This window comes from Sphaerodactylus townsendi, linkage group LG06 (genome assembly GCF_021028975.2).
Source record: "Sphaerodactylus townsendi isolate TG3544 linkage group LG06, MPM_Stown_v2.3, whole genome shotgun sequence".
Lineage (NCBI taxonomy): Eukaryota > Metazoa > Chordata > Lepidosauria > Squamata > Sphaerodactylidae > Sphaerodactylus > Sphaerodactylus townsendi.
The window spans coordinates 111116357-111129245 of record NC_059430.1 but is presented as its reverse complement, the minus strand read 5'-3'; the positions used below and the strand labels follow the sequence as shown (position 1 = coordinate 111129245).

The 12889-nt window shown below is 46.0% G+C and overlaps 1 protein-coding gene across 8 annotated transcripts in view; it reads right to left on the bottom strand.

The window, feature by feature from the left end:
- PTPRU (protein tyrosine phosphatase receptor type U) overlaps nucleotides 1-12889 on the bottom strand; it is a 488373-nt gene that overhangs the window by 41073 nt on the left and 434411 nt on the right. For 4 of the 8 annotated variants that reach the window (XM_048499773.1, XM_048499775.1, XM_048499777.1 and 1 more), the window contains 3 exons: nucleotides 8865-9000; nucleotides 6844-6993; nucleotides 5558-5734 (listed from right to left, as the gene is read on the bottom strand). In XM_048499773.1, coding sequence (XP_048355730.1) covers nucleotides 5558-5734; nucleotides 6844-6993; nucleotides 8865-9000 — 463 coding nt within the window. The remainder of the gene's footprint in view (nucleotides 1-5557; nucleotides 5735-6843; nucleotides 6994-8864; nucleotides 9001-12889) is intronic. The other 4 variants (XM_048499774.1, XM_048499776.1, XM_048499778.1 and 1 more) reach the window with 1 other exon arrangement.

The following is a 12889-nucleotide window of genomic DNA, read 5'->3' as shown; positions in this document are numbered from 1 at the left end:
TTTCCTAGGTTTTGGGTCCCTTTTGAGATCCTGTCCACCACCGTTTGCTTCTCCCCACTGGCTCTAATTTGGATTTTCACCCAGCTGATTTGGGTCAGCCTCTTCAAATGGGAGAAGGGCAAATCCTGTGAAGGAAATATGTGGGCACGTTATTGTTTCCTTAAAAGATATTGTGTGGTGTTTTTTAAAAAAAAAAATTAAACAGGCAGCCGAGTGGAACAAAAGCGAGGAAAGAATTGCAGAGCGTTCCCTGGACTGTTCCTTAATGGAGACAACAAGGCTGTTTTCTTTTCATGCCTCAATATGTTGTGCGTATAAAAATGGAATTACAGAAGTTAGTATTAGTAACCTGCTCTAGAGAGAAGGAGGGGCAGAGAGTTGTGAGGAAATAAACTGAGAAATTACGGGGCCTTGCACTGCACGGCAGAGCGGAAAGCATTAATTGACTAACTGGTGTGTTAAAATCAATTACTGGAGCGAGCCATCAGGGCTCTCTTAACTAACCCGTAGGACTGTCTGTTTTTCTTCCAGTACTCTTTCTGCTGCCTCTCTCCCCTACTGTGTAACTAGAGGAGAACTTTGTTCCTCACGTGACCGTTTAATATTGTCCTGACAACTTTGACAACAACAGGTCAAATGGTCACAGGTGGGCAGCAGGCCCTGTACATTTTTTGCTTGCTCTTCCTACAGCAGGCCAAGTTCCTACATGCACACAAAACATATAGAAAGCCTCCACATACATGAATGAAAACCCTAAGTCTGCAGACCTTAAACTTTGTACCTTGGATCCCACCTAGAATTTCTGCAGGGGGATTCCTCAGGGCAAGGATGACTGACTTTAGTTGATTCCCACCTCCCACGGCACCCCAAAATACAACCTGACATGCTGTTCCTTGGGAAATAGCTTGTGGGGGGGGGGGGGGATCAGAGATCTCCTACAAAAGGGGGGATAGACAGAAAACCATCCCTTCTTTCGTTCATGCAGGATCCAAGCCATCAGTAGGAACTCCTGGTCTACAGTATACATGGTCCCATGAGTGTACCAAAGGTCCAAGAAGAAGCTCCAGTTACATGGACAAGAAACCAGATGGGTTGCAATGACTTTTGCAACCACTGTGCCTGGGCACGCACCCTCAGGTTGCTATTTGCTTTGCTCTATGTGCTGGCATGCCCGGCAAAAGTTTGCCTTGTGACCCACCACTGCTGAGGAAGCTCCATCTGACCTCACTGAAGGGCATGCCAGAATCCCTTGGGATAGCCTTCTAGCACATTCGACAGACCTGCTGGAAAGTGTCACTAAGCAGGTGACTTATGGGCAACCTCATAGCATTTTCAAGGCAAGAGACCAACAGAGGCCGTTGGCCACTGGCTGCCTCTGTGTAACAACCCTGGACCTTTTTGGTTGTCTCCCATCCAACTATTACCCAAGGCCGATCCTGCTTAGCTTCTGAAGTCTGATGAGATTAGGCTAACCTAGGCATCAACAGGTGTAGCACGAGGCAAAATCAAACAGAAGTCCACTGGCACCTTAGACACTAATAACATACTGCAACCACTGTGACAGATGAATACAGCTCCCACTTTGCAGTCATAACACAAGGCAGGCCATTTCTTAGTCTGAAGAAGAACTTCTATATATCAAAGCCCACCACTGCTTGGGTGAAAAACTACTTTGTTGCAGTGTATCTGTAAGTATCCTTGAAGACCTAAACAGCTGAAAGATAGGATCAAAATAGTGGTAAAAAGTAAACACTAAGGCCAAGTCTGACAAAATGGGCTCAGAAAAGCTCATGCCAGACTAAATTTGTTAGTTGGCTCTCTGGAAAGTGTCTCTCGGACAATGAAGAAGCACATCCCATCCAGACATCAATCAAGTCTTTCCACGTACTGATGACATCTAACGAACTTCCGTAGGAAACCCTTTACCCTTGACAATTCAGTTCCCTTTGAAGCTTTAAATCATACTCATACTTTCTGGAATTATCTCTTCTAGCAAAATGACCTCTCTCTGGTTAATTGAAGCAGGTCATTGATTATTTTATCCCCTCCGCTTTTGTTCTCTCTTTTAACCTGAAAACCAGCATTGTAGCTTGCGCTTATTTGCATAACATACTCTGGTCAGTCGCATTGTCTGGACAAATGGATTGAGCACAAATGCGGCTTCAGTAAATGAGCCCCATTGTATATGGAGACGTGGAGATGTGAACTGAAATCCGGAACAGCGACGTTCTCCTCAAGGTAGGACAGCACAGTGCCAGAACTGGGAAGCTTCAGTCAGCTTGCATCTTTTCCCTGGAAATTGTGCTATTCCAAAGCTAAAGAAGGAATGATCAAAACATATCAAACATGCCTCTAGGAACAGACAATCCGCTCCTCTTAATTGTGTGTTTGTGTGTGCCATGAAGACACAGCTGACTTATGGCGATCCTGAGGAGTTTTCAAAGCAACAGACATTCAGAGGTGGTTTGCCACTGACTGCCTCTGTGTGAGCTGAGAGACAACTGTGACTAGTCCAAGGTCACCCAGCAGGGTTCATTGGGAGGAGCATGGAATCAAATCCAGTTCTCCAGATTACAGTCCACGGTCCTTAAACACTAGACCCTGCTGGCAGGGGCTGATGGGAATTGTAGTCCATAACATCTGGAGTGCCAAAGGTTCGCCACCACTGCACTAGACCATACTGGTTCCCTCTTTTAAATGCCTTCCCAAAAAGTGAATACCAGTATTAAGTACAAAACTAGGATCTCGGAGACCTGGGTTCAGATCTCCACTAAGCTATGAAGCTCACTAGATAACCTTGGTCCAGCCACCACCTCACAACCTAACCTACTTCACAGTGTTGTTAAGTTAAAATGGGGAGTGGAGGACCATACAAGTTGCTCTGAGCATTTTGGAGATAGGACTGGATAAAACTTTATTTGACAGATTTGTAGTGGTGGCTCTGCTAAGCTTTTGAGATGAGAAGAAGCAGGATCAGGAATATCCATCCTCTTAAAAGAATCCAAGAAGATTCAATCAGTCCCTGGTATCTCCAGGTAAAGGTGTTGGGAAAGACCATTCTCGTGCCAGGTCAGCCATTTCCACTCAAGGTACTGAACAATTTGATCTGATGGTCTGAATTGGTAGAAGGCATCTCCCTGTGTTTATTCAAGTGGAAGATGAGGCACTGTTCAGCAGCAGAGCATGTACTTAGCATGCAGAAGTACCCAAGTTCCAACCTCAGTATCTCCAGTTAAAAGGCCTCAGTTAGAATCATAGAATCATAGAGCCGGCAAAGGCCACAAGAACCATCAAGTCCAACCCCCTGCAATGCAGGGACACATAATCAAAGCATAATCAAAGTTAACAACATAAGAAAAGATCACACTAGCAATCTATCTAGTTCAACATCATGTTTCACATCACAACAGAAAGAGTTGCTGTGGAAGGCCAACAAAACAGGGCATAGAAACCAAGGCCTAATATTGCTTCCTAGTACTGGGTTTTAGAGGTTCATGGCCTCTGAATAGGGAGGTTCCTTTTATTCCCGGCTAGTAGTGATTGACAGACCTATCCATCAATCCAGGCAGAAGTTATTAGGAAAATAGGAAACTGCCCATCACAGTACACAACACTGAGCTAAATGGACAGACAGCCTGACTCAGCATGGAGCAGCTCAAGTTGCAAATAGCCAGTTTAGTCCCCGTCTTATGTCTACATGTCCTCATAGACACCACTCCCCAATCAAGGACATATAAACACAGGCCTCAAAAGAGGCAGGAAAGAATATTGAGTTTCCTCTGGCCCCAGAAGGAGGACTCTTGCAGTCTCTTGGAAGAAGTTTTATGCCATGTGATAGAGCCAAATCAGCCAAGGGCTGTTGAAAGGCAGGTGAATGTTCATTTTTGGCTCTCTCTGCTCAGCTCCCCCACTGATCTTTAGATTTTTGGCATAATATGCTCTTGAGAAAGGAAAACGGTGGCTGCGTTCACCTTAGCTGCTGCTGACTTCTCCTCCTCCCTGCTCTTTTGTTAGATATATTTACAATAACATGGTGTGTCATTTTAGCTTGTGCACTCACTAGGAACTTCGATGCATAATGGATTTTATATCTGCCAGCTCAGAAAGCAAAATGGGGAAAGGGAGGGGAGAGAAAATGAATCCTTCAAGAAGCAGTTGCTGAATTTACATCTCTGACTTGTCCTCCCTAGCAAACAAGGAAGAAAATGCAATGACGGAGTTAGAGAGGAAGAGGATTTTTTTTATTATTATTTTTCTTTTGATGGAGGGACAAGACAAATAGGGCAAATTGTTTGAAACTGACACTCTAATGCATAAAAATAACATTCAAAATTCGACAGTTAACTGCCTATTTGGATTGTAGTTTGGTCACAAAGGACAGGAAGCATCTTAAAACACTTTATAATGAAATCTTCCGGCTTATGGAGTGTTCAGATGTGGAGCGCAAGCATTTTGTGTGAATGTATTCTCGCATCGCTGCTTGGGAATTGTGGTTCATGAGCCAGAGAAGATGCTGCATTCCCTAGGTAAGCAACCATAAAATGCTCCATGTATATCAAACCTCACATTGCATTGATGCACACGTATGTTGGAGAGCAAGACAGAAGGACGATAGGATGGCACTATGAAGTATCTAAGGGAGGCTCGTATCGTATTGCTATGCAATGAGATGCTGTCCAATTAAAGTGTGCATAATCAATGGACCTGAGATTTAGACCAAGAAAGTCAGTGTGGTGCAGATGTAAGACTGATGGACTTCAGTGAGACTTTGATCTATTCAGGCCATTTTCTATTCTTGCCAACAGCGGGGGGGCGGGGGGTTGCCATTGCCTGCCTCTGTGTGCCTCTGGATTTCCTTGGTGGTCTTCCATCCAAGTACTAACTGACCCTGCTCAGCTTCTGAGATATGACGAGATTGGGCTACCCTGATCAATGCAAGTTGCTTACAATGTAAATAAGACAACAACTATATGTAAATAAAATAACATTTATATGTGTAAATATGGGTGCTGGTGTAGGAGAAGCTTGAAGAAGAAGAAGAAGAAGAAGAAGAAGAAGAAGAAGAAGAAGAAGAAGAAGAAGAAGAAGAAGAAGAAGAAGAAGAGGAGGAGGAGGAGGAGAAGGAGGAGGAGGAGGAGGAGGAGGAGGAGTTTGGATTTATATCCCCCCTTTCTCTCCTGCAGGAGACTCAAAGGGGCTTACAATCTCCTTGCCCTTCCCCGCTCACAACAAACACCCTGTGAGGTAGGTGGGGCTGAGAGAGCTCCGAGAAGCTGTGACTAGCCCAAGGTCACCCAGCTGGCATATGTGGGAGTGTACAGGCTAATCTGAATTCCCCAGATAAGCCTCCACAGCTCAGGCGGCAGAGCTGGGAATCAAACCCGGTTCCTCCAGATTAGATACATGAGCTCTTAACCTCCTACGCCACTGCTGAAGAAAAATAATCTCTCCCCTGCAATCCAAAATGGTACGGTTCATTCTACTCCTCTGCCATCTTAATACCCCCTCATTCCCCCACTCGTGTGAGCCAGACCTAACGTTCTGGAAGATGACTTACATCAGTTAAGGCAGCGTTGATGTAGTTGTTGCTGTCTCCATCCATGGAGATGAGGAAGGGGAGGCACCGGTCTGGAGGCAGGACGTCCATGCTGCGATTCTTTTCCCGATTGCGTGGCAGAAGAGCGATGCTGCACTCCTCCACGTCCAGGTGGGGTGTTACAGAATTCAGAGTCTGCTGGACACAAGAAAACCAGGTTAGGTAGCATCATGCGATCTCACAGACAGAAGCGACTTTCTGCCCAATCCTATGAGGTCTTTGTGAGTAAATCCCACTCTGTTCAATAGAGCTCATTCCCTGGTAGATATGTATGGGACTGTGGCTTTTAGAGCCAGAACAATTAATAGTCTATTGGTAAAGGGAGATACAGTGGCTGTTCGTGTGGTATAGTGATTAGTGTGGTAGACTAAGATCTGGGAGACCTTGGTTCAAATCCCACTTCCCCATTCTAGGCATGAAGGCTGGTAGATCTTTGGCTGCTAGATCTCTTAGCCTAACTTATTAGGCAAGGTGATTGTGAGGAGAATATAAGGGCAGGAGAACCATGTATGCTGCTCTGAGCTCTTGGGAAGAAGAGCTAAACATGGGTCCCCACCTTTTGTGAGCCTTTGAGCATCTCTGGGCATTTTGAGCCTTTCACACATGAAGCCTTCTGGGTGACCTCAGGTTAGACATAGTTCTCTCAGGATTCTCTCAGCCCCACCTGCCTCACAAGATGTCTATTGTGGGGAGAGGAAGGGAAATGAGTCTGTAAGCAGCCTTGAGACTTCTTTCAGTAGAGAAAGGTGGAGTATAAACCCAAACTCTTCTCTTTTTCTTTAAAATTCTGGCACAGGCCAGTGGATGCAACCCAAAAATGGCTGCTGCAAGAGGGGAAGCCAAGCACAAAAGTCACATGAGGTGGAGTCATACACTGCCCAAGTGGTAATTAAGAAATACACTGGGAAAGAGGGGTGAGAGAGATAAAATCAAGCACCACTGGGAGCTATTGCTAAAATAATGCTATTTTAATTGATCTACCTAGTCCCGTGGTGGCGAACCTATGACACTCCAGATGTTCATGGGCTACAATTCCCATCAGCCCCTGCCAGAATGGCCAATCAGAAGCCCCTCTGTGCAAGAGCACAGAACCCTCTCTCTCTGCCTGCATGGACAGTTTTGAATTTTTTCACCCATCCTGTGAAAACCGAGTGAATGCATTTTTGTGCCAATTTCTGTCTCCCCCACCCCTACTCCTGGAAACGGTGTCCTCGATATCATGCCCTCCTTTGCTTCCGTGTGCTCACCTGGAACTCTTCTCGCAGCTGTGATGAGTTGCTCTGTGGGTCTATCCTCACCATCTCTTTGTACGTAGGCTTGAACTCACTAACAGGAATGCTGGTCTCCCCACAGAGGCAGGCTTCCAAGATGGCGTCATGGATAAAGACATACTGCTCCTGGAATGAAGAAAAACAAAGGGTTAGCCTAAAAATAACTAGGGGGTGTGATTCTAAGGAGGACTGGGGAGGGGGGAGACTTTTTTTTTTTGCTTCTATTAACCAGATTTTATTTATCCCACTGACAACTGGACACACCATTGCCAAAGAACCAGGGGAGATTGGCTGTTGTGGGCTTTCTGGGATGTGTGGTTGTGGCCTGGTAGTTTTTGCTCCTAACATTTCACCCACATCTGTAGCTGGCATGTCACAGTGAGGTGTATTCTCTGTGCCATTGAGAGAAACACATCTCAGAGAAACACATCTTCAGAGAAACACATCTTCAGAGGCATGTCACAGTGAGGTGTATTCTCTGTGCCATTGAGAGAAACACATCTCACCATGTCATGCCAGCCATAGATGCAGGAGTTGTCTGTCAACATAAATTCCTGTCTCACTCCTGAAATCTGGACGGGCCAGGGAACCTCTGCACCCATGTAAAGCAGCTCCATCCAGAGGCCCAGGTGGACACTGACCCCTACTCAGCACTGGCATTCAGCTGCTTATCTTCCTCTGCCATACAGGTTAGCAATAATCATAAGCACTACAAAAGAGAGCCACAAAAGCCAATTAAATGCAGTCAGGAAACTCATCACGGATCCCATGCAAAGTCAGCTGGCTAAAGATGCTGGAAGATAAGCATTAATCAATTCTAGACAAAAAGCATAAGAACAGCCCTGTTGGTTCATCTCGTCCCACAATCTGTTTCACAGTGGCTAACCGGTTTGGGAGAACCCATGGCTGAGCAGCAGAGAATATGCACTGCATGCAGAAGGTCTCTGGTTCAAATAACTGGCAGTAGGTCATGTGGAGAACCTCTGCCAGAAACCTAGTGGGAAGCTACAAGGGGACTGGGGGTGCGCCGTGCACTGGGCGCATGCCTGGGGGCCTGGAAAATCGCCCCCAGGCCCTCCCCCTTCCCCCCGCCTCCCCTGCAGCACCCCCTTGCGGCCACCCCAACCCCCTTCCCACACTTATCTTAGTTCCTTTCCTTTTCCTAGAACTTTTTCAGGCTGACAAAAAGGCCTGTTCACAGTACAGGCTAAAAATAGCCTGAGGAACTACAGTTCCCAGGAAACCTTGGGGCTCAGAAGGTCTCCTGGGAAGTATAGTTCCCATCAGGCCGTTTTTAAGCCTGAACTGTGAATAGGCCTTTTTTCAGCATGAAAAGGTTCTAGGAAAAGGAAAGAAACTAAGGTAAGTGTGAGAAGGGGGAAAGCCATGGGGGGGGGGGGGCGCTGCAGGGGGGCCAGGGGGGGGCAGAAAATATAGACTGGGCAGAATGTCCAAGGTCCAATCCTCGCCATCTCCAGTTGGAAGGATTAGGTAATAGGTGATGTGAAGGAGCTCTACCTAGGATCCCGGAGAGCTGCTGCCAGTCTAAAGAGACAATACCATCCCTGATGGACCAGTGGCTTGTGTAAGGCAGCTTCATGCGTAGGGAAGAGACAGCAGCTCAGTGGAAGACCCTCTGGTTTTCAAAAGCAGCTGCCAGTCAGCGCAGGCAAGAGTGTAGACCATCTGCTTGGTTTGCAGAAGGTTCCTGGTTCAAACCCTGGCATCTCCAGTGAAAAGGATCAGATAGGAAGTGATGCGAAAGACCTTTACCTGATGTCCTGGGGAGCGTCTGCCAGTCTCAGCAGACAATACTGACCACGTTGACCAAGGGTGTGATTCAGTATAAGGCAGATTTATGTGTGTTCATGTGTCTGACTTGACATAAGGCCACTTCATGGGTTTCTGCCAGATGTCTTGCAAAGAGGATCCTTCTCCTTCCCCTGCACAGGACCCACAACACATCAGTTCTCAATCCCATCCCAGTCCCGCCCTACCTCCGTCTGGATCATGTTGATTCTCCGCGAGCACAGCGTCTTCACACAGTTGTAAATGTCCACAACCCCCTCACACTCCGCCATGTCCAGCATCACATCCAGGACAATGTAACAGCCGGTCCTCCCAGTGCCGGCACTGCAGACAGTTGGGAGTTGCAAAGGGAAAAAAAAGCTAGTCACTCTGCAGTCCCACCACATCACTGTTGCCGTCCCAGACCTCTGATCCTCTGCCGTTAACAGCGGGCTGCCTTGCAGACCCTGGCATTTCTCCAGGCCATGACCACTTCCAACCCCCAATCTCTTCAATTCAAGCTGCCATGAAAAAAGAAGAAGAAGAAGAAGAAGAAGAAGAAGAAGAAGAAGAAGAAGAAGAAGAAGAAGAAGAAGAAGAAGAAGAAGAAGAAGAAGAAGAAGAAGAAGAAGAAGAAGAAGAAGAAGAAGAAGAAAGAAGAAGAAGGGGAGGGGGGGGGGGAGGAGGAGGAGGAGGAGGAGGAGGAGGAGGAGGAGGAGGAGGAGTTTGGATTTATATCCCCACATTTCTCTCCTGTAAGGAGACTCAAAGGGGCTTACAATCTCCTTTCCCGTCCCCCCCAAAAACCCTGTTACATGGGTGGGGCTGAGAGAGCTCTGAAGAACTGTGACTAGCCCAAGGTCACCCAGCTGGCATGTGTTGGAATGCACAAGCTAACCTGGTTCACCAGATAAGCCTCCTCAGCTCAAGTGGCAGAGCAGGGAGTCAAACCCGGTTCTCCAGATTAGAGTGCACCTGCTCTTCACCACTACACCACGCTGACTTAGACCAGGGAGCATATCTTTGATCAACTTTAATCCTCTTTGGCCCATAGTTTCCAAAGCATAGGGGATCCATCACCCACACAGTCCTTGCAAAGATTCACTCTAGACAAAACCAGGCTTCACTCTCTCAGACAGTAACACATCTGTCTCTAACATCACCTCCAGGTTTAACTAATTCACCTCCCCTTTCTCTTGTAAAAAGCTTGCCTCAATATGGGACTGATTCCAGGTTTCCCTCCCCATCAGAAGATCCGCCCGTCAAAGACAGAGCAAAATCCCTAACACAGCAAGAGTGGAACGACATCTCCCCGCCTTTCCATTGAAGCTTTAAACACTCAAATATACTAATTTCTGGGACTGATGAATCACTTGCTGTGATTATCAATGATTACAGGCTGGGGAAACTAATCACACTTGTTGTCCCTGATGAATGAATACTGATGAAGCCATTGACAAAAAATGGGGGAGGGAAATCCCCTGGCTTTTCATTCATCAGCTCTTCCTTATTTATCTAGCATGCGAAGAATCATAATGCAGGCTGGAAAAGCATGTCTGGATGTGTGAAGAACAGAGATATTCAGCACTGCTGCTCTGCCGTCACTGGCAGACAGACTGCGAAGTGGGTGGAGAAGGCAAAAAAAAATTAACGAAGAGGGGCAGGTGCAAGAATGTTAGAATAATGAATAATGTTAGGATTCCTAGTGTCCCAGCATTTTACCCAGCAGCCAGTGGGACAAATCAGAACGGGCCATTTTAACATGCATGATGGCAAGTGAGACAGAGGTAGCCAGTTAGGGAGCACGGCGGCAAAAAAACTGTCAGGTATCAAGTGTGATGTTACTCTCAATAGGGGACCAGAGAATCTATCCTTGTGCTATCACAGGATTACGACTGACCTCAAAATAGGTCTGGAGGTTGAACAGGTTCAGAGGTAAATGGGGGCAAAATATATGTTTTTAAAGGGAATCCCCCTCCCCTGCTTTACAAAGCTAATAACAGTGAACAGAATCCTGCTTTGATGAGCAGAACTGGTGTTGGTCAAACAAGATTTTGTTTTTGTTTTAAATGCCTTCTTCAACTGCTATTTATCAATAAAAAATATGTTAAAGATCATACCACCGTTTGATGTGACCTGAAGGTTAAACACAAAGTTCTGATGTCACCCATTTAAGTCTGATATCACCCATTGCTAAGCAGCAAGAAAGCTTCTTTTAAAAAGGAAATTCTCCAAATCTGATAAACAAGACTGAGACCCACGATTAAGCTTAATCACAGTATTGCATGGTGCTGTCTTAGAATTCAATAATGACAAGAAGTCACCTTGAATAGAGATATCACTTTTTTATGAGTGTGAGTTTTGGCAGTTGAAGCTGAAGCTGAGATCCTAATTTGGTGGTTCTTCTTTCTTTTCGTTTTTTTTTTTCATTTTTGAGTCAGCATTTAAAAGAACTATTTATGAACTGCCCCTCCACATTAAGTCCTTGATAATCTATCTTCTGATAGATATCATTTCCTCCAGTAACAGGTCCCCATCAACTTTCATTTCAAAGTCAGGATTCTCATTCTTCATCTTTGTTGTCCCACAATGTCACCGGGAGCGCTGTCCAGAATTCCTAATGTACAGGTGCTATGCTAGATTAGGATATTATATAGAATTGTCTGTGGACTTCTTTCAGAGGAGGTGAAACAGCCAGGGGTAAAGAGGGTTTGCGTGGTGGGTCACTGAATGTGGATGTGTTGCCATTCCCAATGGGCACCAGAGGGGTTGGTGGAGGTGCTGGGCACCCATGGCTACAGCTTCATGCAAAAACGGAGCTTCAGATTGCTTCACAGACCCCAAAGTGAGAGCTTGTCACAATATCACTGGCTGGCTCCAAATTCTAACAGCTTGTGCTCAGTAGCAACTCCAGCATCTCTATGGCCACCTCCTAAAGCTTTCCAGTAAGTGTACCTCAATCCCTTTCAGTGGCGAGATTTGGGATACTCCCTAAAACCCATCAGAGCAGAGACTGAGCTCCCTGGAAGAGCTCTGCATGCAGAAGGCCCCAGGGTCAATCCCTGGCACCTCAAGTTAAAAGGATCAGATGGTAGGTAACTGGAAAGATCTTGACCCAAAACCTTGGAAAGCAGCTGCCAGTCAGATTAGACAATATTGACCCTGACAAACAAATGGTTTGACTCAGAAGCCCTGTCATCATATTACCATAAATGCGCATGCGCCCTGTCCGTACATGCATACATCTGTTTGGAAGAAAACGCCAACAGCTATTTGTTTTAGAAATGAAACCAGGGACCAGTGCCTACGTAAGTGTGGGCTTTAAATCATACATTCAACTGTTCATGCATTGAACACAACCCAAGAATTATTCAACTCAGGTCTAAAAAAAAATCAAGTGTACACGGTATAGGTGTTCAGTGTAACTTGGGAACTATAGCAGAACTATAGCAGTAGTTCTGCTGTAAAAGTAGGGTTATAAGAGTACATTACTAAACTATATACCCTAACCTAGATGCCCAGGCTAGCAAAATCTCATCAGATCTGGGAAGCTAAGCAGGGACTGCTTCGGTTAGTACCTGGGTGAGAGACCACCAGGGAAGTCCAAGGTCACTATGAAGAGGCAGGCAATGGGCAACCACCTCTGTTAGTTTGTTGCCTTGAAATCCATACTGGGTTGTAGTGTCAGCTGAATTTGACAGCACTTTTTTCCCATCACTATGGCCCCTTCCGCACACGCAAAATAATGCGTTTTCAAACCACTTTCACAACTGTTTGCAAGTGGATTTTGCTATTCTGCACAGCTTCAAAGAGTACTGAAAGCAGTTTGAAAGTGCATTATTCTGCATGTGCGGAATGAGCCTCTGTGTGTGTGTGCACGTATGTGTGTGTGTGTAAAGTGCTCTCAAGTCACAGCTAACTCATGGCAACCCCCCAGGGTTTCAAGACAAGAGACTAAGGCTCATTCCGCACATGGAGAATAATGCACTTTCAAACTGCTTTCAGTGCTCTTTGAAGCTGTGTGGAATGGCAAAATCCACTTGCAAACAGTTGTGAAAGTGGTTTGAAAACGCATTATTTTGAATGTGCGGAAGGGGCCTAACAGAAGCGGTTTGCCATTGCCTGCCTCTGCATAGTGATCCTGTAATTCTTTGATGGTCTCCCATCCAAATACTTACCGACTTGGCTCAGCTTCCAAGATTCGATGTGATCAGGCTAACCTGGGCCAGGGAGG